General features: G+C 57.7%; 1 protein-coding gene across 6 annotated transcripts in view; it reads left to right on the top strand.

Annotated features, from left to right (window-relative positions):
* Window positions 1–24,867, top strand: part of CAMTA1 (calmodulin binding transcription activator 1) — an 812,384-nt gene that overhangs the window by 575,407 nt on the left and 212,110 nt on the right. For all 6 annotated transcript variants that reach the window (XM_032863301.1, XM_032863304.1, XM_032863298.1 and 3 more), the window contains one exon: window positions 3,941–4,012. In XM_032863301.1, the coding sequence (XP_032719192.1) occupies window positions 3,941–4,012 (72 nt within the window). The remainder of the gene's footprint in view (window positions 1–3,940; window positions 4,013–24,867) is intronic.

The following is a 24,867-nucleotide window of genomic DNA, read 5'->3' on the forward strand; positions in this document are numbered from 1 at the left end:
TGCCTTGTGAAATCGTGTGCAGTTTGTCCCCAGGGGGCTTGGGGAGGACATTGTTGTGGACAAAGAGCTGCAGTGTGAGGACACGGGCACAAAGGGACCTGGCGAGAGAGTCTGGGATCAGGGCTGTGGGGCTGGCTGGGGAGGTGCGCCGTCAATGAAAGTGGGGAGGGCCAGGGTGTGGGGTCCCAGGGCGAGCCAGGCCAGTCATGAGCTGAGTACCGTCAAGTTCACGCCTGCTCCGTGCACCTGAAGGCTTGGCTCTGTGCTGGAGAAGCCAGCCTGGACAGACACCCCTTCCCGGCTTCTCTGTTGCCTCCCAACACCATCCCTATCCCCGATTGTTGCTTCCAGCCCCGCCCGAGCACCAGACCTCTGCACCTTACTCTAACCCGTGTCTCCGCTTGGAGATCTTAGGAGCTCCTCAACCTCACCAAGTGGAAATGTGAAATCAGCCTGTCCCCCACCAGGCTGCTGCTCCCCTGGGGTCTCCTGTCTTGGGCATGGGACCACTTATCCCCCGCCCTCACACACACACACACACACACACACCTGTCCGTGCAGCCAGGAGGCTGGGCAGACGCCCTTACACCTGGCAAGTGTGGTCGCCCCTCCACACCTGTCCTGTTGCCACTGCCATCCAGGGCCAGTGGGGCTCTGGGCTCACAGGGCTGGTCCCGGGCCCCTCACCTTCTGCCACTCTGTCCCTCGGCCATGCTGTGCCACACTGAGCTTCCAAAAGGCAGATCTGTTCATGATGTCCCAGAACAAAGTCAAGCTCCTTGTTGTGGCCCCCACGGCTGTTGTGACCAGACCCGACCTCCCGGACCTGGACTGTCATCATGCCCCGCCTTGCCTGTTACACTCTAATCCCTCCCACGTCCTCAGCCCAGGCCCTGTCTCTCCTCCTGTCCCCAGCTGCTTTTCCGGCTGCTGGACTGACACTCCTTCCTCCACTCTTCCCCCAGCCAACCATGCTCATCTTGAAGCGCCCAGCCCCTCTGGCTCCCTCTCCCACTGTCCCCTGCAATGCTCCCGGCATCTACTCGGGCATCAGCCCTTGACCCCCACGGCCACCCACGAGACAGGAGGAGGAAGGTGCCCTTTTCACAGCCTCGAAGGACAAGAACCCTCCCTCCCAGCAGGCCCTCACCCCAGGCAGGACCTGTTTCTCCGGAAGCCCCTCTTTGCTGACTCCAGCTTGCCAAGGTGGGTTACTGGAAGTTTCCTTCCCCACAAGGACTGTAAACCAGCTACTCGACATGACTCAGAGTCATGTCGACTGACACACTTCAGTCATGAAACTGAAGCTTAGCCCTGTAAGCACTAAATTTGGAGCCATTTTCCAGGATGTTTTTCTAGCATGTGGTTTAAAGACCTGGCCTTTGGAATACCGCAAGCAAAAATGCAATATTTACTGACTTTGAGTCCTTTCTTGTACTTTCCTGTGAAGTCCAGTAGGACAGTTGTTGGCCATCATCATTCAGGGGGTCTGGGGCTCCCTGCCTCCAGGAGCTCCCAGTCCTGGAAGTGCAGCTAGGCAGGGAGCCAGGGGAGACCCGGCATCATGGGCAGCTCATGCGGAGCTTGGCAACATGGCGTCACGGGGAGCTTGGCGACATGGGAAGGGGGTCAATGCCATTGGGCTCCTTGAGTCCTTGGGGCTCTCTGGGGGCTTTTCCTTCCTCCCTGGATGCTACTTGACATGGCTCACTCTCTCAGGGGTCTGCTTTCCTCTCCCCAGCCTTCCTAGATCATGCTTCTCATCTGTGGAGACCAGAGACATTGGATCACCAGGGTGGTTAGAGTCATATCTAAAAATAGAGTAGCTGGGTTCTGAGCGAGGCCCCGCGTGTTCCTCTGATTAAAATGCATGAGCCTTGTTGTAGAAATGGCGATGTTTCCTTTTACCATCATCCTGCTTATTGACTGGTACTGGGCAGTTCTGGACAGGCGAGGCTGTGGGTGCTGGGGTGGCTCAGGGGAGAGCGGGCACGCACTGTCTCCTTCCTGTGGGCTCTCAGGAGGAGCACGAAGTAGGCTTTGGGTAAATTCCCGGTGGGTCCTCGTGTGTGGTTCAAAGACACTACAGCCCAGCCCAGGCAGATCAGCAGTCAAGGGGGGTAGACGGGGTTGCCCATCAACCACATTCTTTTCAAGTTCAAGAAAAGACAGTGGAAAGAGAGGGAGACAGGTGAAGGGGGGGGTGTCTGCAAACCCTCAAGAGGAATGAACAGTGGGAAAAAGCAGATGTGTAGCCTTTTATTTCAAAGAAACAGGAGAGAGTTCTTCTCTCAACAATTTATGTCTCTCTCCATTTGGCTCATTCCGTGAGTAAGAGTAATGAAACTGCCCATGAGAATATGCAAATTCCAAAGGAAAAGAGCTGATTAAAGTTGCAGGTGGGTTGCTCATTCGTGGCAAACAAGTGCTCACAGGAAACGTTCCAAACAGAGGTCTCCTTCGGCAAGGAGGAGTGAGTTATCAGAAATAAAAGTGAAAATGCAGTGTATTAAAAACCAGAAAAGTCAGGAAAGAATATTGGCTTCTTAATAATAAATATACTTTGTGGGCAAGAATTGCAAGAGAATCATTTAAATTAATTTCCACTTTGTTTGGTTGGTTTATACAGGGTTTAGTCCCAGCTGACAGCAATCTGTAAAAGTTCTAACATATTGGAAATCTGATTTTCTTACAGCCAGAATCCCATAGTCCAAACTGATTTCTCTTTCAACTCTGCTAATCAGACAGGCAGGGCTCAAATGTACTCCTAGTAGAACCGGATCGCACTCGGTCTTTTGGGGAGTGTTTTAAATACAGAGCTGCTGGCTGGTTCTCCCTGTAGCACCGGTGCCGGGGGGCAAGGGGATGGTGCTGTGGTGAGGTTCAAATGAGCACTGAGGGGTCAAGGGGAGACCTTACTCATCCTGGGCCTGTGAGGCTCCAGGGTCCTGCCTTCACTTTCTACCCCACCAATTCGGAAATCTGTGCTTTGGGAAGCCAGGGAAACTGCAGGAGATGGCAAGACAGTGTTCTGGTTTGGAATTCGAGGCCACAAAAGAAAAGGCATCATCCTGTTCCCAAGACTCTCAGAGCTGGGTTTTGAGAGGCACCTGAAGGGCAGTTCTCATCGGTCCCCGTTCCCCGCCTCTACCTTCAAGCCTGTCCCCACAGTGTCCAGTGCTGTGTGCACCATACACGGGGAGGCTCCACGCACCCGGTCCAAGTGTCCCGTCCCACTGCCTCCCCCCGCCCCCGACGCACACACCCACCTGATTCTCCAAAACCATCTGCCAAAGATGCAGCTTTAACCTTACAACAAACAGAAATATGAATGAACAAACTAAAAGCCAGCAAGTGGCGTGTGCACAAGGGGCCCCTCGGCCTCCGGAAGGCAGTCCTAGAAGCATTGCCCCCTACCCGTCCCCCACCAGCTTCAGAGGTCCCGCCAGCCAGGGTTGCCTGGCACGACGTCCTTGACCAGGGAAGGTCTGGAGTGTGGCGTGCGTGCGTGCGTGCGTGGGTGCCTGCGTGCGTGAGTGTTTGAATCGATTCCAGATAGGTTCATTCTCTCCCTACACACCGAGGGGTCTTAACCTAGGTTCTGTGAATGAACTTCAAGGGTAACTCCAAGCCCCTAAAATTATAGGCAAAATGTATACGTATGTGCATTGTCCTGGTGCCCAGGGTTTTCTGGGTTCTCACATGCCTCTAAGGGCCCCCAAAAGGGAAAGCACCCCAGCCGTCCATCGGTGTTGGCCCGCGAGTGCTTCTTAGATACGGACCCCGTCCCGGCCCTGGAACCAGGCCCAGAGTCGCCCGCCCTCAGCCTCCCAGGGTGCCGGCAGCGTCCGTGGCCCGTTCTCGTTCCTTCTCTGTTGCGCCGTCTCTCTCCCTTCCTTCCCTCTTTCCAACTGAATTCTCGTTTTTCCTCTCTCCCTAGTGCTTGTACGGCTGCTATGTCCATTCCTCCATCATCCCCACCTTCCACCGGAGGTGCTACTGGCTCCTTCAGGTAGGTGGCTGGGACTGGGTTCTTCTTCCGTCTCCGGTGCCGGGGAATGTCTGTGGAGGGAGCTGTGCGGGCGTGGGGCTCCTGCGTGCGGCGGCCTGGGGCCGGGGCGTCCCGGCGAGCTGTCCTCGGGGTGACGGCGGGTGGTGCGGAGGCCAGGTGTGTGGCCAGCCCGGTGCGCCGTCAGGTGCCAGGACGGGGAGAAGCCTGGGGGGGGGCAGTCCTTCCTGCCCCAGGAGAACAAAGCCCCACCAGGAGCTTCCGGGGTGCCTGTTTCCTCTTGATGAGGACAGAAAGGAGGCCGAGCCCTCTGCCCCTGACAGCAAAATGCCTGTGGGCTGAGGGCTGCATGTCCATTTCTTCGTGCGGGTTAGTCAGTCGTTGGCACTTGTGGAAGATCGGCTCTGCAGGCATGCCAGCGCCAGTCGGGTTGATCGGAATGGCTGTTGGGAGAGGAGGAGCCCGTGGCTCGGCAGGGAGGAGTCCGGGCATTGATTTGTGATGTGTGCCCTGCAATGGGACAGAGAAAGGGCTGGAGGAGCCCCCCTAGGGTGGCCCGGCTGCCAGCTCCGTGTCCGTGGTGCTCGCGCACAGCTTGGCTGAGTGGTCATCGGTGGTCATCCTGCCGAGGAGAGGTGCTCCCCTGTGAGCGGGAAGGTCTGAGGGATCCTTCAGTCGGGCTGGACCTGGGTCCTCTGCAAAGCTTGTCCTCTGATCCGCAGCTGCTCTCTGTGGGCCCCAGCCACCGGGGGCTGGGCCCAGGTGCCCCAGTTTCTTCCTTCTGCCTCTTCCCAGGCTTTGCTGCCTCTGACCTTGCCCGCTATGATTCTACTTTGTGAATCCACATCGGTTCAAGGGCCCCGGGGCTGGAGGATCTCCCTGGCTTGGCAGTGCGGTTGGGAGAGGTCTGTCAGAGAGTAAACAGCCCCCAGTGTCACGGCGTGCATTCAGGGAGCAGAGGGCGCAGAGGGGCCCCTGGTCCCAGGGAAGGTGGCCTGGAAGGCATCTGCGGGGCCCAGAGCCGTCTCGGTGTGGACGCAGAGGCTCAGCCCAGCCCCTGCCTCCAAGCCCTTGCCCATCTCCCTCAGTTCTAGAAATAATTGTCTGTGGTTCAGCAAGTTCATTAGCGGATGACGCCTGAGATTGTCCGAGGATGTGCTGATTTGCAAAGGCACGGCTTCCCTGACATCTTGCCCTGTTGTCAGTTTCCGGGGTTTGTCTCCCCGGGAGGCCGGCCTGAAAGGACCAGTTTCCTGATCACTTGGCCTCACGTTCTTGTGAAAGGGCCCCCCACTTGGTCATGCGATGATACTCCTCGTCTTGTCAACGCAAAAGGTTTTCTCTTCGAACTGGCTGTGGGAGTAGCGTGTGGGGCTCCCACCTTGCACGCAGGGATCTGGTGAAGTGGGAGCCTGTCCTTGTGTCCCTGGGGTCACACTCTGGCTGCCGAAAAATATTTTCACCCTGAGCAGCCTGCAGCCCAGTCTGCTCCTTCCTGGGCTTCCAAAGGCCCCAGGGCCTGGTTTGGCTGTTTTTCTTTATGGTTCCTGTCCCATCGAAACTCTTCGTGGGCACGCATTCCAGAGTCTGATTCCCGGCCTGCCCACTGCCCTCTTTTGCAGCAGCGCCCCAGCTGGCTTCCTGCCAGCCAGCTTTTCCTGCAACCTCGCTCTCTGCTCTTCCAGGGGTGCTCTGTCCTCCAGGCCTGCCCTCCCACACCCACACCTCCCCCTGTCTTCTCCCATCCCATCATGGCCTGTGGCTTTCTAATCCCACTAAATTTACTTTCCTCAAATCAGACACCAGTGGGTTGCCGTAGGGTGTGCTTATTACCCCTTGAAGCTGGATTCCACTCATTCAGATTCGGCTCCTCTTGCCTGGTTTCTGGGGCCAGGAGAAAACTGGGGGCCCTGGGTTGGGGTGCAGGTTGGCAGCTGTCCCAGCCCTCCCCTCCCCCATGCTTTGGTACTGGCCACTATATGCTAGAGACACACTTGGGGTGATTCTCGTCCCTCTGGGTCTGTTACTTCCAGCTGGCAGGGGACCCCGTCTCCCCAAAGGAAGTATCACAGGAACTGGTCTCTTAAGGGCAGACCTGGGCCCCTTTATTTTCTCTTCCCAGCCCCAGGGAGTTGTCAGTCCAGAGCATCGCCCCTGTTTCTGTGAGCAACGACAGGAGGGGGCGCACACAGGGGTGAGGGCTCCTGCCCCCCAGCCCAGGCTGGGCAGTAGCAGGCTGAGGAGCAAAGGCCAAAGCAATTAGTGGGGTGCCTATCCCCATGCACCTGACAGCCGCTGTGGCAGCCGGCACCACTCATGGGAATTTGTTCCAGTGCTAATGACAACACCAGGATAATGACAGTGTGGCCAGGTTAATTTCTCTGATATAAAACAGGAAAGAAGCCACGAGACTCTGGCCCAGATGGAAATCGGCCCAAGTTTGTCTCTGACACCAATTACCAGGAAAAGGGATTGGGCGCAGCGGGGGATGAGGGGGACAGGGGATGAAGGGGTCAGGACAGGGCCTGAGGCAGGAGTTCAGGAAGCAGGCTGCACCCACCCTGTCCCCGAGCTCCCGGGAAGCCAGCCTCGTCCCCGAAGCCACCAGCTGCTGGCCACGTCCCTCAAGGCAAGAGGGGTGTGAGGGGCTGGGGGACAAGGGGAGCCTTCCTGAGAGGGAGCAGGGAGAGGAAGGAGGGCTTCTGGGTAAAGGAGAGTTTGTTCAAGGGGCAACCCCACTGCCCTGCCAACCCAGCAGCCAGCACAGCCTCTGGGATCCCAAACGGATGCCACTTGTCCCCAGGCTGCTTAATGCGCAGGGCCCTCTGACCACACAGACCTGGTTTTCCTCTGCAGCCCAGCCGTGAGGTCCCTGACGGAGGGATCTGCACCCCTCGTCTCTCCATAGCCCAGCACAAAGCCTCAGCAGGCAGAGAAGGGCCGGCCGCCCCAGGACCAGGGGTGAGAGAGCATCTGATCTGGGGCAGGAGGTCAGCAGACGATCAGGGAGAGGCGGGGGACAGGAGCCAACACAACACAACACTGAAAAGTTTTGGAGTGACCTGGTTTTCCAGGGAGAGAGCTACCCTGCCGCTCTCCACTGCTGGTAAATATTTTATGAAGATGTGAGCGGCGAGTGGAGTGAGGAGGCAGAGGGGAGGGGAGTGAAGCCCCACAGTTCATAAGGTCATTGTCATGACCTGTGTCCTCCACACAAAGTCATCTGCCCAGCTGGGTCAGGGCCTTTGGGGGATTTGCCGTGGGACTTGAGAAGCCCCGGCTGCTGGCCAGGATACCTACCTCCTTTGTCACATCACGTCTCCCCAACCTCCATGTGTCACAGCCGCCAGGACCCTCGGCTCCCCTGAGCTCAGCCGCTGCATTTCCTAGATAGACATGGAGGCCCAGAGAGGGCAGGGCCAGACCCAGGACCACCCCGCTGGTCAGCTCTGGAGCTGGCTGGGGTCAGGCCCCCTGACCCTTTGCCTCTGCCTCCAGTGGCCTAAACTCGGTTACCCCTGTAGTTGCGCGGCCCTGAGCCTGGCTGGGGGCCGGAGGACGGGTGGCCACTCTGGCCAGGGGGCCACTCCTGGGGTGAGCCGGACAGCAGGCTCTCGGTCTCCATCCCTGCCACCCGCAGACTCTCCTGTTTGGGATCTTCTCACACTCAGGGAAGGGCCTTCCTGCCGCCTCCTGCATCCCCTTCTCGGGCCCCCACTTTCCATCCGTTTGGACAATTCTCCCCCGTCCACAACCTAAGGAGAACAGGCCCCATTTCAGGCTAGACTTTCCAGCAGATTCTGTATGGCTCATTTGGAAACTATTTCTGCTTCTAATGAGTGTTTTTCTTTGTGCCCTTGTCCTCTAAAATGCTTAATGAATGTTTTCTGTGCTCGAGTGGAGCAGGGGGTGTGTCCCTGCATGTCTGCTGCCGCCATTCGGGGGGCTGTTGGGCTGCAGAGACCAGCGCACTGGGGCGGAGGTAGCGAGAAGCCCCTTCCTGGCCCACCCCGGCCGCACGCACAGAGGCCTATGGGCTCACAAGCACCGCCACGCAAGCACAGGGACCCGGGGACTTTGCGGGGCTCCGGAATAGGGGGTCCCTAAATCACTGGAGAAGGATGGGTGTCTGGGTTCCAAGGAGGAGCTGAGGTCTTGCTCTGCCCTGACGACCTGAGCATCTGAAGCTGTGACCACACAGCTCGCCATGGGCGCCGAGTCCTGGCCAGACAGTGCGTGGGATCCTTACCATAGGCCCCGTGTCAGCCGGGAGAAGACCAGGCTGTCCGGAGTCTCACAGTCACTGAGTCGGCAGGGGATGCCCCTTGCCGCCCTCTCTGCCTCCTCGGGACCCCAGCGGCATCATTTCCTATAGGGAGTGGCTACAGACGGCCGGCTTTGGGCACCCAGCCTCCGGTCTTAGGAGAGAGGAGGCAGCTCGGGGCCCTCAGGCCCACGCTCTCTACTTCCTGCCTTCTCTTGAGCTCGGCCAGCCCTGCCCCACCCCGTCGTGGCAGGTGCCAGGGTGCCATGTGCTCTGAGTGCTGTGCCACGGGGGCCCACGTGGAGCCAGCCCAGAGGGGTACACTCGTGGGGCACCAGCTCCCGGGGAGCTAGCTCCTGGCGGCTCTGGCCCCACTAAAACACCCAGCCCAGGAGCGAGGGAAGCCGCAGTCACAGGACTCTCTGTCTTCTAGGGGAGAAGGGAGACCCCCATTCTTGCTTGGGCAGAACCTCAGGTTCTCCTCACAAGTGCCGTGAGAACCCGTTTCGCCACCTGCTTGGTAAGGCCCGCAGGCTGTGCTGAAGCCCGAAATCCCTCGGTCGGGTTGGGGGTCCAGAGATGGCATTGCCTCCGCAGGGCAGCGCCTCTCCTGCCTGGAGGAGGGGGCTGAAATGGCAGCCAGGGATGAGAGGCGGGAGCCAGCAGCCTCCCCAGGCTGACCCCGGGCTCTGCAGCTTCTCAGACAGGGCCCCGGAGAAGCACCCTGATCCTGTGCTGGGGACAGTCCCAGGGAGCAGCTCCGGGTCCGCTTCTCCTCCAGACCCAGCATGTCTGCAGGGGCCCTGCCTGCCTTCGGCCCTCAGCCTCCTCACTCAGAGCAAGATCTGCGGGACCCCGAAGGGGGTGCCCCGAGACCAGGCATGCCCAGCCAGCAGGGGAGAGGGCAGTGGGGCAAACAGGCCTCCTCCCCCAGCACCCGGACTGCCACACCCCTATGGGTGTGTAGTGTGTCCCCACACGTGTCTATTTCTCTCCAACACCAGACGCTCCCTGTGCGGCCTCTGCCTCCCCAGGAAGGGTCCTCGGAGCTCGCTGCTGCCCAGAAGAGTCCACATGGGGGCACGGTTGGGTCGGGGGCGATATCCTGCAGGGTCACGGAACATTTGCTCCTGTCCCCAGCACGTCGCCCACCTCGGGGCCCCCACATGGCACGGAGTGAGGGAATGAGCACCACTGGCCCTCTGTTTGGGATGGTGTTTATTTTAACCCCTTGAAATAGTGGAGTTGGGTCCCCCAGGGAAGCCTCTGGTAGCCGCGTGCCTCTGCACAGTTCACCCAATCTCTCTGCGTCTCCGTTTCCTCCTCAGTGAACAGGGACAGTTAGTGTCACTGCACAGGGCTGGCACTGAGAAATAGGAGAGGTACAACCTGCTGCGTGGGCACACAGAGCTGGCTCCCGGCGCACGGCAGGGGCCCGACCGGGGACAGCTCCGGGAGGGACCTGTGAGCCGGGATCCTGACACCCCCGAGAAAGCTTTGTGCAGGGGCTGGAGCCAGGGCCCCCCAGCACGTGAGCCGCTCAGAGCCTACTGACCAGGGGTATCTCCTCCTGCGAGCCGCCCTCCCCTGCAGCAGGACACAGAAAGAGACGCATTCCAGAATTGGTGGCCGTGTTGTCACTGTAAATGTCCCTTGCCCCCACCCCAAAAGTCTTGAAATTCATCTGGGGAATGATCAACTCTTTCTGCAATTTGTGACCCAGGTGCCCTCCTACCCGACTCCCACTCAATCTTTCTGGAAGTGCGGCCCCACCGAGGACCGTGCCCCCAGCCCTCAGGGGTGCGCTGCAAGTGAGCCGGTCACAGAGGAGACCGGAAGCCCCGAGCAGGCACCTGGAGGAGCATAGCCACACTCAGCCCTCAGTCTTCAGGCTCGTCCTGGTGGTGGGGACATCTCCCCTCAGAGCGAGTGGGACTCCACCAGCAGGCCATCCCCACGATGCAGCTGACAGTCCAGCAAAAGAGATCTGCCTGCCTTCCTCCCTTCCCTCTCTCCCTCCCTCCCTTCCCCCGCTTCCCCCCTTCCTTTCCTCCTTCTTTCCTTCCATCCTTCCTTCCTTCCCTCCCTCCTTCCTTCCCTCCTTTGCTCCCTCCTTCCTTCCTTTCTTCATGCTTTCCTGCCCTCCCTCCCTCCTTCCTCTCCTTCATCCCTCCCTCCCTCCTTCCTTCCCTCCTTCCTTCTCCTCTCCTTCCTTCCTTCTCTCCCTCCCTCCTTCCTTCCCACCTTCCTACTCTCCTCCTCCCCTCCACCTTCCCTCCCTCCCTCCTTCCTTCCTTCTTTCTTTCCTTCCTTCTTTCCTTCCCTCCCTTTCTTCCCTCCTCTCTCTTTCTTTCATCTTGTTTTCTAATGAAAGATATTATAGCTTCATAAAAAATACTCAAGGCTTCTTGCTCAGGAAGTTTTTATGTGTCACTGGGGTAGGATCGAAGTGGCGGGGACATCGAGCATCGCAGAGCATGCTCTGCACGTGGTCCCATGAACGTGTCATGTGGTACTCAGACTGCAATTCCGTGGGGCTTGCCGTGACGTGTGGCTCTGATGGGGCTTAGAGCAGCAGGAGGCATTGTCACCAGGCTGGCTGGCCATCCCTGTGGGGGCAATTTCACCACATGCTTCAAGGAAGAGAAATGAGTTGGTACCTGAGCCCCAGGCCTGGCGCTGCAGGAGGCAGGAGCCCCCCCTGCCCAGGGGAGACAGTGGGAAGTAGAGGAAGGTGGGGGGACAGGGAAACGGAGCAAGGTCCCATCTTCTAAGTGACCCAGGTTCTTTCTCGGGGGAGCACAGCAGACGACCAGCAAGCAGGGAAGGCCTTTGGTAGCCAGGGGGAGGGGCAGGGGTAGAGAAGGTGGCTCCGGGCTGCTCTGGGGTGGGGAGGATCCCAGGGCTCATTCCTGGGCTGCCTCCTTCTGCCACTTCGATTCTAACTAGCAGCTTCCACTCTGTTTTCTATTAATGTGCCTTGAATAACGTGACGAGAAGATAAGGTAGACACTAGGAATTTACGGTGCTATGCAAAAATTGCTCAATTCCATTAAGATTTCAGGATCCTTGCCAGGCCGCACAGCCGAGCGGGTATTATTTCCTTCTTAGACATCTTTGCTTGATTGCAATTTATGATGCCAAGGCCTCTGCCGTACCCACCTAAAGCCTCCAGAAAAATATGGCCATCGCCCCACAGCGGCCATTATTCTCTCTAAGGAAAGTCACTGGGTATTTTCCAGAAGATTCCCTCATCCTGATGGCCTTCTCTGAGGGCGGGGGAAGCAACCTGCAATCAGGTCCCAGCTGCTAGACCCTCACCCTGCAAATCTCTGCCGCCTGCTCAGGGGAGGAGGGACCCTCCGCCCCTGCTTGCTGGGCCAGGAAGGTGCCCAATGGGGAGACCTTGAAGGCACGGGAAAGACTTCCCACTGGCTGCCTGCAGGCACCCCAGGGCCCACCGTTTAAATTCAGCTCTGTGCTTCCCTAGCCACGGATGCTGGCCAAGCGAATGACGCTCCTTGAATCTTACTTCTCTGTCTGTAAAACAGGCAGGAAGGACCTCTCTCCTGGGGTCCCTGGGGGGATGGACGGAGCTAAGCCCCACAGAGGTCTTTGGGTTGTGCTTGGCAATGGTGGCTCTGGTCACCGCCCCCACCATGTATTTCCTGCAGCCTCTGCTCTAGGGGATCGTGTGGGTGGCTGTCGCTGGCAAGGTCTGAGGTGTCCTCCAGACTAGCTCTCAAGTGGCAAAATGCTAGAGCCCTCCCGTGTCCCTTTGTGGTGACAGGCCATGCAGTCTCAGGTGGGAACTTGGTGCCGGCTTAGCAAAAGGGACCTCCACACCGTTGCCATCATGCGCTTCTCACCCCGCCCCCTTGCCCCCTTCTCTCACCGTGTCCCCTCAGCTCCCTGCCCCACTGGGACGGGCTGCCATCTATCCTGGCCCGTCCTGCAAACCCCCTCTGTCCTTCAGCCCCCCAAGGTCCGAGCCCCCCGGACCAGACTGGAAGACAGAGCAAGAAGGCGGTGTCGCTCCTTGGAGATGGAAATTATTAATTAGTCTTATTATACAGGACTTGTCAGTCTCTTAATCCTTCCGTCTGCAGAGGGCTTTCTGCCTCTACGGCACGTGTTGTCAGCTTGGCTAAGCGATCGTCTTTAATGGAAAGGCAGAACAATGGGCGATAGGGTTTGGTTACTATCTTTATTTATCAAGCCAAGCAAGCTCTGCTCCCCTTCGACAGAGCATCCTTCAAAGGTGGCAGGCAGGCAAAAGCCGCTTAGCTTCCCTTCTAGATGGGGTTTAATATGGGGCTTTTGTTTAATTATCCTTTTCGTGTAATCTTCAACTGACATTCTGTCCTCCTTTCCTAATCTCCTTTGGAGCAAAGGGGAAAGGGTAGCTTCCAAAGCGGAGACAAAAGGAAAGGCTTTCTATTTTGCCTCTGAAAGAACTCAAAGGGCTGCGAGTGAAATTCAGATGTAACTTGATAAGAGTGAACCTGCAACTGTGAGCCTTCCGTTGGCCAGCTCTGTGTGTGACTGTCAGATGCTCGCTCAGGTCCCCAAAAGTTCCCCCAGCTGGTGAAGCTGACCTTCCCCAGCAGGTAATAGACTCTGGTCCCATGGTCGCTGCATCCCCCCCGAAAGATGGTCCAGTGGTCTTCGGGACTGCGGTTCCCATGCGAGACCCCACACACTCCAGACTCACCTGTGTGCACGGGCGAACACAGGTATCTCTGTTCCTCTCTCCTCCCCTCTCGGTTCTCTTGCTCTCCTCCCTGTGAAGGGCTCTAGGAAGCCCAAAGGAGACTTCTTGCCGTCCCCACCACCATTCCCAAGCTGGGCAGGGCGTCCTGAGGGCTTTCCCCTCTCTTGCTCCAGACACACCGGAGTCCTCCTTGGTGATGGGGACTGTTAGTGGTGTCCATACCTTCCTGGGCATCTGGCTCCTGGGGGATGACAGCCCTAAGCCTAACACAGGCCCAAAGCAAGGGGTATAGCCCAGCAGAGCAGCCCTTGCAAAGTCTTTGGAACCTGGTGGCCTCCCATAGCCCTCGCCCTCAGCAGTCCCACCCGCCTCTTTCTTTGGTCTTCTTCAGCTCTGCCCTCTTGCTTCTCCCTTATCCCCATCAACTTCTGGCACGTTACCTGCCTAACAGAATGCTCCCCTGTCCCGCAGGAGTCCTCAGATATGTGCCCCAACCCCACTCTCCCCCCACCCCACGCCTCCTCTCTCCTTCCCTCCATGCCACGTGCCACACCCCAGGCTCACCCACGACCTCCAGATTGTGCAATCCAAAGGTCATGTCACTGCATCCGCTTTTCTGACCTCCAGACAGCAGTTACCAAGTTGGCCAGTCCCTCCTTCTGGAATGTTCTCTTCTCTGCTGCAGGGACCCTCCCTGACTGTCTCCCTCATTGCCTGTTCTTTGCAGACTCCTCCTTTTCTTTTCCACCCCTCCATGATGGCGTGTCCCTGGGCTCCCTGGGCCTTCTCTCTGTCTACACTACCTGTCCGAGTCGTGTCACTCACTCTCGTGGCTTCCCTCGCTAGCTCTACATGGACACCTACATCCTGACCTCGCCACTAAGTGCCAGACTTCCGCATCCAGCGGTCCACTCAGCGTCCCGCCCAGGTGCAGAATCAGCATCTTGGGCTTCCTAAGGCCAAAGCAGAACCTGGTCCCCTCCATGTGCTCACCTTCCCGCTGCAGCCCCCACAGCACTGCTGCCCAGGACGTGAGCCGGGCTTTTCTTGATCCCCATCCTCTGCCCACAGCCCTCTTCCACAATCAGAAATATGTCTCAGCTGTATTCCCCTCCCCCTCTCTTCCACAGCTACCAAGTTAAAACCGCCACCATCTCCTGTCCCAGCACGAGTCTATCCTGCGTCTGTGGTCCATTCTCCACCAAGGAGCCAGAGGGGGCCCCTCACATTCCAAATCATACCAGGGCTCATGCTTTAAACCAGTTCAATAAGTCTGCATGGCACTTAGAGTAGCAGCCAAACCCTTACCAGGCCATGGGGGGGGCTGCACCTCCAACCTTGTCCTTCCTCTCCCTTAGCCGTCTCTGGCCACGCTGACTTCTTCCTGCCCCTCACTTGAGCCAAGCCTTCTGGCCCCAGGACCTTTGCACCTGCTCTTCCTGCTGCCTGGAGGCCCGGCTGGACCTCCACGGTTGACATAAGATTCAGGTCTCCATTCCATCCCTCAGTTCCTCCGCAGAGTCTTCCTGATACCCCAGCTAACTTTCCCTTGCTCTCTGGCAAACCATCACCAGCATTGTGTTATGAAATATTAAGATATACAGAAAAGTTGAAGGAATTTAGACCTACCACTCAGATTCCATGGCTAACATTATATTGTTTTCTCTGTTGTAAGTCCTTCCCTCCCTCTTACTTATTTTTCATGCATTTCAAACTGAGCTGTAGACAGCAGTTGGCCTCCCCAGCAGCATGGGTGTCATTATTCTTGACCCCAGGTCAAGGTACATGCAGTTCTCCTTTTGCTTTGAGGTGCAATCCCCACATAGGGAAACAGTTGGAGGCACCAATGTCAAGGTCGTTGATGAGCTGCGGTCAACATAACCCAAGCCCACAGCAAGATTTAGAGTGTTCCCATCACCCCCGAAACCCCCCATGTCCCTTCCCACGCTGTGCGCTGGAGGTCCCCCTGTTCTGGCTGTCCACCACGGACTCTTTTTTCCTGTTCTAGAACTTCCCATAAATGCAATCGTACAGCATGTCCTTGTCTTCTTAGGTGAGGCTTCTCTCAGGCGGCACGCCTCCTGCAATTCACGGGCCATGTCCCCTGCCACTGTGTCAGCTGTTCTCCTCTCCCGCCCCCTCCCCAGACTTTGTAAGAGCAGGGACAGCCTGTCGTGGTTGCTGCTACCTCTCCAGTGTCTAGAGCTCTACCTGGCAGGTGGGTCTGGATCTGTTGGGTGGGTGTGGAAGGTCTGTATGTCCAGCCAGAAGACAGGCTCCCCGGGGATGCTCCCAGGCTCTCCCCCGGTGGCCCCCGGTCTCCCCTGTGCCCCACAACCACAGGCACCCAAATTGGGTGAAGACAGCAGAAGGGACGAGCTATCAACAGCACACGCCTCCTTCCTTCCAGCCTTCCTCCACCCCTCCTGAAGCGGGAGAAGGTTTGCTCTCCAGAGACCCCGTTAAATTGGCCATAATATGGGGAGAAGTTGTCAGAGTCTGTGGCACACCCAGGACAGGGAATCTGGGGACGCGAGGCTTGAGAATTCTCTGTGAGGTTAGCTCAGAGCATTGAGAAGGAAATCCAGAGCAGAAAGGTTTGTTGATCCCGAATTGCTGAAAGATTTCTTAATTTGGAGACAAAGTTCTTAAAACAATGCTGTCAGTTCCAAAGATGTGCGCTCCTGTGGCTCTCTCGACTTGCTCTCTCTCTGCTCCTGATTCTCTGCCGGAGGGCGGGGTGGAGCAGGAGGCTCCTGTGCAAAGGCCCCAGCAGAGGTCCCTGATACAGGTTAAAACCCAAGGACAGGTAGCAGGACACAGGTCGGGTGCTCTGTGCTCACCGGCACTGGTGTCATCCTCGGGCAGCTATGGGCACAGAGCCCTCACTGGCCTTGGGGGACACATCTGACAGTCTGAGGGGGCCCCATCGCTCGGAGACAAGAGATGGGCCTGGTTCAAGGAGCCACCACACACGGTCACTTGGCTGGAGAGACTGGGGCCGGTTAGTCCCCCGGCCCCACCCCGCAGAGTGGCACCTCTGTTGGGGTTAGCCCTAGGGTTCCTAACAGCACAACAATCTTAACAACAGTAGCACAATTCCCTGTGTTAGGCCTAATGCAAAACATTTGAAATTCTCCCTGAACGCTCATGACAGCACTGCTCCATTTTATGGGTGAGAAAACTGAGTCCCAGGGATGGGTTCATTAGCCCAAGGCGACACAGCTCTGTGCCACTCTGGAAACGGGATTAGAACCCAAATCAGTGTAGCCCCGACTGAGCTGCGCCCTCCCAGCTGGGACCCCACGGAGCCCCAGTTCTGGGTCTTGCCCTCCCCGACCATCACCAGAATCTCCTGCTCTGCCCTGCCCAAGCCTCTGCTGCCGGTATTCATGGCTGAAGAACTTGGCCGACCCCGGGTCCCTGCTCACCACAGGATATGATGTCAGGCCTGGGTAACTCCAGCAAAGTCCCATACCAGCTCTTTCTGTCATCTCCCATAAGCTAGGATTTAGAAATTCGGCCCTGAGTTCTCACCCACCTGCCCCCTATGCTCGAGGCCACCCCCATGGCCCCAGCCTCTCCTGACCGGTGTCCTCCTGCACTCCCGACCTCTCACCAAAGCAGCTAGGCCCCAGGAGCACACAGGGCAGGCACCGGCAGCCTGCCTTGTGTCACCCGTTCCTCTCTTCCGGTGTTGAGCAGTCAGCTCCACTGCCCCAGGGGAGAGGGGAAGGAGGCCTGTCTCTGCCAACCTCCTGACAGGTATCACCGCGCTGACAGCCGCCGTGATGCTCTCTGACACACCCCTGCTCTCTGCTTTTCCTGGGAGCAGCTGCCTTTGGTGGCAGGGGGTGGCGGGGGGACTGGGGTGGTGACATGGGTTGAGCCAGGCCCAGGAACGGGGCACAGCACCTCTTCAGACAAGCCCTATAAAGTTGAGTCGTTTGGGCAGCTCGGGCAGAGAGCCACAGTGGAAGGAAGATCCCTGGGGATGTGGGGCTGGCGTGCTCGGCTGCCTCCGGTCCGTGTCACTAGCGGGCTTTTCATTGCTGGGACCCTCCAAGGCTCTGGGTGGCTGGGTGGAGAGGGATCCAGAGGAGCTCCCCCACCCCCACTGAGTCAGGGCCCACTGCCCCCCCACCAGCCGCAGCCCTGCTTGACTGGACGCTCTGAGCAACATGGGCAGCAGAGCTTAAGGGGACCTGGGAAACGAGTTGGCCTAACCCCCTGTTTGCGTAGGAAAATTGTCACCCGGGCAGCTGGATGACTTTGCTGGGGGTCCCCAAGTCACAGGAAGAGCTGGGCGTGAATCCTGCTTCCTGACAGCCAGGCCAGGCCTCCTTGCAGGACGCCCCTTCCGGGGGAGCCCGCAGGGAGCCAAGGGCTCTAGCCAAGCCCTCTAGACACCCCCAGTGCATAGCTCAGCCATGGCCCTGGCGTCTGATCAGAGAGTGTGGGCTTACAACATCAGCCCCAGTCGAGCTTAATTAGATCAAAGACAGTCCTGCTGCCAGAAACAGATCTTGTGCTCAGTCCCAGAAACGAGGTTGGAGTTTCACCTCTGTTGGGGTGCTGATGGCCTCTTTATGGACAAGACAGGCAGCCGCCCGTCTGCCGCTGTGGCCAGCTAAGACGTGGCTGGGCGTCTCTAGGGGCGAGGATTGCGTCCTGTGACGCCGTGGTGTTGTGCTGTTAGTGTTTCACAAACAGGCTCCACGATAACCAGAAGCCTGATGGGTAGCGTTTGCCAATTTCCATGGTGCAAACACTCCCCCCAGAGCTGGTTTCGTGATGTCCATTGGCTTGCAACCTTCCTGAGTATTTGCCAGGTGGGACAAGCTGGACCCCACACACGCCCGCTTTAATTGTTTCAGTGTAGCACAGACATGGGGACGGACGTCGGTGTCCCATGCCACAGGGCCTGTTTGGGCCTCTCTGCTCCTTGTCCAAGGCGGAGCCTCCTGCTTCATGGAAGAAAAGGCAGAGTCTCCCTTTCGAGTCTCCCCTGGCACAAATAAGCTGGCACCATGGAGATTTCTGAGAGCAAAGGGGGCCTGCTCTGGGCACCTGAGACCTGGCTTCCAGAGTGGTCTCTGCTTAACTCAAGTGTCCACAGCATCTGATGAGAGACCTTCCAGTGTCATGCCAACCCAGGCCCCTCCTGTCCCCCGTCCCACACTTGGGAGGATGCAGGTGGACTTTCAGTCAGGGTCATGGCTGTGCTGCCCCTGGGTCCCACTTTGATGCTCAGAGTTCCATTCCAAGTGAGCCCAGTCCTTCCTCCCATCAGGCAGCACCTTTCCGAGGCAAAGTCCTGCCTGGAGAATCCCACTGCTTGTCTCGCCCGAGGCAGGAGCAGCGCCCTCCCAGCCTTCCCAGCCCACCCCAGCTCTGGTGGGAATCCCAGCTCCGTCCTCACCCCTTTGGGTTGTGACTTAAACTCTCCTTGCCTGCACAATGGAGACAGTGATGGTACCTGCATAGGAGGGTGGGGAGTGTTGAGAGGAACCAAAGCTCTAACTCCATGAAGTAGCTTGTCATAAGAGCTCAGGAAACGGGAGCTGGCGGCAGGAAGGCTGGATTGTGACACGCAGCCCTCTGTGCCTCCCGCATCCTTCACTTCCCGTGGCACGCCCCTCGGTGGCTGGGGGCTGCTCCCCCATCTCCGGGTTAGCCCACGGAGCAAAGCAGCTGCGGCCACCAGGGCGGGACTGGGTGGCTGGCACTGTGGGTAGTAAGCCTTCACTCAGGGAAGAGCTGCCCCCTCCAGCTCCGGGGCCCAGCGGAACCATAACAGAGCCCTCGGGCAAAAGGAGAAATCCGCGATACCGATCCTGACTTTATCTAAAATTTCAGTGTTTGGTGCATCATGGATTTTGGCATAATTTTGGTTTTTTTTCCCAAAGGCTACAGCAAAATAGCATTTGTCTTGATGGCTGACCATCTGGGTACCCCTTGCATTAAGTGCCCGTGGCCTCACCCCGGGCCCTGAGCAGCCCGTGCCCACGAGTATTCCTGACAGGACGATTCAAGAAAACTTGTGGAAAGATTCCACATTCAGATGCCAGAGCCCGAGTGGCCTGGACCATACGTGAGGACCAATTCCTCCAGGTCCAGGGCCTGGCTCAGGTTTCCAACCCCTGACTGAGGCTGTTCCAGGGCACTCACAGGGACGCCCCCAGAGGAGGGGTCCAGGCACTGGTGTGTCCTTGGCCTTGACATTCACTGCCTGCCTCCCACCGCCCGAGCTCTCTGTTGTGTCTCGGCTGGAGTGTTCTCAGTTAAGGGCTGCACCCAGACCTGACTCAGGGGCCTCTGAGCCAACCCCGAGCTGTGGCCACTGTCTTTTCTTTTCTTTTCTTTTCTTTTTTCTTTTTAATTTTAGGTAGTTAACATACAGTGTGCAATACAGGTTTCCGGAATTCAGTTCTGTGGTTCATCATTTAGATGCAATATCCCGTCTAGCCCATCCCGCACCCACCTCCCTCCAGCGGCCCTCAGTCTGTTCTCTATTGTTGAGTCTCCTGTGGCTTGTTTCCCTCTCTCTCTTTCATTCTCTCTTTCTCCCCCTCCTGAATGTTCATCTGTTTTGCTTCTTTAATTCCACATGAGTGAAGGTATGTGGTCTTTGTCTTTCTCTGATTTATTGTGCTTAGCGCGGTAACTCTCGTTCCAGCCACATCGTTGCAAATGGCAAGATTTCATTCTTTTTGATGCCTGAGTAATATTCCCTTATATCTATGACCACTTCTTTATCCGTTCATCAGTCGGTGGACATTTGGGCTCTCTGCAGAGTTTGGCTCTTGTTGACACTGCTGCTGTAAGCATCAGGGACCACTTTCTTAGGCCATACACAAAAGTAAATTCAGAATGGATGAAAGAACTAAATGTGAGACAGGAAACTGTCAAAATCCTAGAGGAGAACACAGGCAGCAAGCTCTTTGACCTTGGCCATAGCAACTACTTACTAGACACGTCCCCAGAGGCAAAGGAAACAAAAGCAAAAATGAACTACTGGGAATTCATCAAGATAAAAAGCTTTTGCACAGCAAAGGAAACAGTCAACAAAACTAAAAGGCAACCTACGGAGTGGGAGGAAACATGTGCAAATGACAAATCTGATAAAGGATTAGTATTCGAAATCTGTAAAGAACATATTAAACGTAACACTCAAAAACCAAAAAATCCAGTTAAGAAATGGGCAGAAGACCTGAATAGACAGTTTTCTAAAGAAGACATCCAGATGGCCAACGGACACATGAAAAGGTGCTCAACATCACTCAGCATCAGGGAAATGCACATCAAAACCATGATGAGATCCCACCTCACACCCATCAGAATGGCTAAAATTAACAACACAAGAGACAACGGATGTTGGCGAGGATGCGGAGAAAGCGGAACCCTCTTGCACTGTTGGTGGGAATGCAAGCTGGGGCAGCCACTCTGGAAAACAGTGTGGAGATTCCTCAAAAAGTTGAAAATAGAACTACCAGTGATCCAGATAATACACTAATACCCAAAGGATACAAAAAAGGAGAGAGAGAGAGAAATACACATGTGGTCACTTTCCATTACCTCCACGCAGCTCCTCCAGGGAAGGAAAACCACGACAACCTATAGTAAAACTGTTTTCCCTTTTCCCTGGGACTCGGCCTAACCACCGTCTGACTCTACCGATGCTCATCATTTAGCCCCAGGGGCCACTCAGGAGACCGGGTCTTCCCACTGTCAGATCTGGGGGCCAGCAGCTCTCTGCAGGCTGGGCCCTAGCGCTGGTGTGTCCCAGGCGGGACGGGTGGGGGCCTGGAGATGCCAGGGATGTGTCCAGACCCTGGTCCAGCACCCCACCCTCAAAAGAGCCCCACAGCACCCCAGCCTTCATTCCTCAAGCCTGTGGGACCAAAAGGCCCTGGTGTGGGGGTGGAATCAGCCTTTTCTGATTTAGCACCTCAGCCTTTCCCCCCTAGCATTTCTGCCCATGTCATCGGCCCCAACCTCAGGAGGAGCTGTGCCTCGTCTCTGCCGAGGGAGGGAAGAAGGAGCCCAGGGAAGTCCTCCCTCAAAGAGGAAAACGCCCACAGAATGAGTGGTTTCCTCTCTGAGATTTTGTACATTATTTATTAACACTTAGGCTACATTTTTCTCAGAAACTAGCAAGAAAGGCTACTGTGAGTGGAGGGGCGGCCAGTTCTGAAGGGGGACGCTGCTGAGTGGTCCCTGAGAGCCCGGCTCCTGTCCGCACCCCTACCTCCCGGCTCCCTGCGGATTCCCGATCGTGCCCGGTGTTTCGGGTGGGTGTTTGTACAGACAACAGGCGAGGGGGCCAACCAGGCAGGGGGGCGGTCTGGGCAACCCCAGGGAGGAAGGGGGTCCTGCCCAAAACTGCCGAGTCTCTGAGGCTCGGCGGCTGGCAGAAGGGCGCTGGTGAGAGGACACGCTGGGCGGGACGGGTGAGGCTCCCGCTTCCGAGCCCCCAGGAACATCGGTGCAAACCTCACACGAGAGTCACAGAGCTTGCAGAGGTGGTGAGAGGTGACCGGAAGGACGCGGGCAGACCCCTCTCCTCCTGCCTCTGGAGCGCAAGAGGGCCCTTCTGCCATGGAGGACGGAGGCCCGCCTGTGTCACGCAACTTGTCCAGGGCCAGGTAGAGCCTCGAACCGAATGCCTGGCCCCCCTTCCAGCACCCCATCCCCTGAGCCAGCCACCTTCACCGGGTCCTGTTAGCTCTCCAGTGTCCCGCCAAGTCCTCTGCCTCCTCTCTAGAACAAGACAGGAGAAGGAAAAGGCTGCCAAGCTCCCCACTGGGCCTGGCCTGGGCCTGGCCTGGGCCTCTGCCCTGCTCCCATTTGCTTTTGTTTTCCTAGCAGCCTTCTGTCCTGTCAAAAACAACTCCAAACCAGCTCCTGCTGAAGGCTTTGCGGGCACAGGAGAACATTTCCCAGTCACACACAGGTTCCACAGTCCACAGACCTGAGATTTCCCCGTGAGGAGCAGCTCTCAACTGACACACTTATAGCCCGAAGGCCAGAAAATGTAGCACCAGAGGTCGTGGCCCCACTGGCCCAGACCCCAAGGTCCCCCCTCCCCCATGGCCCTATGATCCCAATGTCCCCTTCCTGATGCTCACGCAGCCTCATATGGAATGTGTCCAGGGGACTAAAGGGACCCCAGGAAGGCTTGCTCCTGGGGATTTGACCACGCACCTGACCAGCTCTCCTCTCCCGCGGTTGCTGGAAATCAGGCCCGAGTGGACACTTGAGATTTCTTAGTGGGCTTTAGCTTGATCAGAGGGCTTTAGCTTGCCTGTGGCTCCGGGCCGGAAGTCCCCTGTCCTCGTCACTCAGTCAGTGGGGATCATACCATGTTCTGTTCTGTAGTAACCACGCCATGCACCTGCCGAGCTCTCCCGGCCCCACCGGACACGGCTTCCACACATGCCGCGGGGGGCTGCACAGGACGGCAGGCTCCCTGTTGTCTGCAGGGTGGGGGACGAGTGAAGGAGCTGCTCCCGCCTCCTGGGTGCCGGGACCCGAGGGTCGAAGGGAGGGGGAGGCCGTGTGCCATGGGGGCCCACGCCACTTGGCGACTCCTGGTTGTTTCCCGCCGCCTACCCTCCCCCTGCGCCACCTGGCCATGTGACCTTGGGCATGTTTCTTAATCTCTTGGATCAGGGGCTTCCCTGGCTACAAATGGGGGATGCGAGACTATCCTGTAGGGACCTTTTCATTTGTGAGATCACTCGCTTACAGCTGGGCACACAGTCGGTGTGGGTCCCTTTGCTCCTGTGTCCACATGAGCTTGTCACAGTTCTTCCCCTTCTCTGGGCCTCAGTCCCTCATCTGAGAAAAGAAGATACAGATCTGGAGCTGTGTGAGCCTGCCCCGCTCAGTTCTGAGGGTCCGCAGGCCTCCCTCCTCTTCCTCTTCCTCGGCCCCTCCTCTTTCCTCTTCTCACGGCGCTGGGCTCTGCCACCGCCTCCCCAAACTGCCACGTCTACCTTGGTCCTCGGCAGCCTTGTCCGCTCCAGGCCCTGCAGGAACAGCCTCTGGGCTCCCATGCACATAGGAAAACCCTGTAATCTGGGCCCCCTCGGTGCTGGGGCTGACTTGCGGGTTGGTGGTGGCCCTGCTGTCCCCAAGGCATGCTTCTCTTTGTCCATCAGCTCATCGGATCGCAAGTTATATAGTGCCTTCCCGAAGGGTTCAGATAAGAACAAGAGGTCTTTCATGGGGGCTTTGTGGGGAAGGAAGTAGCCTCGGGGCCTGGGAGGGCTGGTCTGGGGCAGCACCCAGGGAATGTGCAGATCAGCCGCGTTGTGGGATGGGGGAGGGGCGTGCTAGCTTCTGAGATCTGGTCCGAAATGTGTCAGAGGAGCCAGTCTCCAGGGATGCACACAGGGCATACTAGAGGGTCAGGACCTGTGCCAGGTGCTGGGGGTCAGGGGGAGCCAGGCCACCAGAGCCCCAGCCTCGGGGAGTTTGCGGTGCAGACGGCGACACACGGCGTGCAAGGGGACACACGGGGACCCCGTTCTGCAGAGCAGACTTTCCCGTACAAAGACTCTGAGGCAGCACATGGCTTCCCCAGGCAGAGGAGGACCCCCTGCCCACTGGTGCAGCCCCCCACACCCCTCACCCATCAGGCAGGATGGCTTTCACCCCTGGGGCCCTCAGCTGAGCCCCACGACCCAGAAGAGGTAGGGACACTTCTCTGTACCCTGCTCCCTGCCCGGTCCGCCAAGTGGGAGGGACAAGGGGTGCTGGTGTCCTCGGCTTACTTTGGGCAGCTCGGCACACGGGGTGACGTCGAGCAGGTACGGGAGGGTGCGCGTGTCCCCGTGGGTCCCCGTGGAGATGTTGACGCACGGCTGCTGAGCCTCACTGCGCATCTGGAGGGGAAGCCCCGTCCCCGTCGACCGCCTTCTCCCCCACAAGTGCCCGGGGCCCCGGGAGTGCATGGCTCTTCCCCCCAGACCCAGAAACACGCCGTCCTCATAGAAAATCTGAGGCCAAGCTTCCCTATCCGCTGCTGGGGCGGTTTTAGGGGCTGGTTTTTGTGCGCGGGTCAAAGTGCAGACAGTTACTGCTCCGGGTGATCTCCAGGAGCTCCACAGGCAGCCCCTCGTGATGCCAAAACCGGAAACCCCAAGAGCAGCAGTAAGAGCTGCCCCTTTGCCTGGCGGATGAGTGGCAGGGGACCCCGACACATCCACGCCACAGCGGGTCCATTTCCTGCTGGGGTCGCAGGGGAAGCTGCTGCCCGCGGGGCCTCCCGACCGAGCCACAACGACCAAGTGCCCGCGTTCCGAGTCAGGCACTCGTACCTGGAGGCAGCCTCCTCGGACACAGCAAGCCGGACAAGCTGCCCTCTTTTTGGGGGGACGCTCTTCCCAAGGAGACCCTGAGCCCTGCAGGCAGAACTAGGACCCCAAAGCAAGTCAGGCCTCTGGTTTTAGAAGCAAATGTACCTCGTCCCTCCGTGCCTGTGTCTGAGCTAAGGGAGAACCCATCGATTCGGCCACATCCCTCCAGCTCAGGCTTCCTTCTGGGAATGTTATGTGCTTTGGTTTTTGTCTATTTGCAGATAACCCAAGGAAGACTCCTTTTTTTTCTTTCTTTCCCAAAACAAAAAGGAGACTGTAGCGCGTGTTCCACCTACACATCTGAAATCCTCCAAGCTTTTTTTTTTTTTAACTTTAACGGCATTTCCGTCCTCATGGCACCCTGAGCCATTGGCCTGTCCACCCCCTGCCCCGGCCAGAGCCCTTCTGCACTTGGCCAGCCCCAGGCAGAGGCAGACCGACTCCCCCCGCCGCCGTCTCTCCTGCTCAGGAAGCCTTCTGGAGGAGGATGCTTTCCCAGTGCTTGTTTATCTTA

The sequence above is a fragment of the Lontra canadensis genome, unplaced genomic scaffold (assembly GCF_010015895.1).
Source record: "Lontra canadensis isolate GAN:19392208 unplaced genomic scaffold, GSC_riverotter_1.0 scaffold25, whole genome shotgun sequence".
NCBI lineage: Eukaryota > Metazoa > Chordata > Mammalia > Carnivora > Mustelidae > Lontra > Lontra canadensis.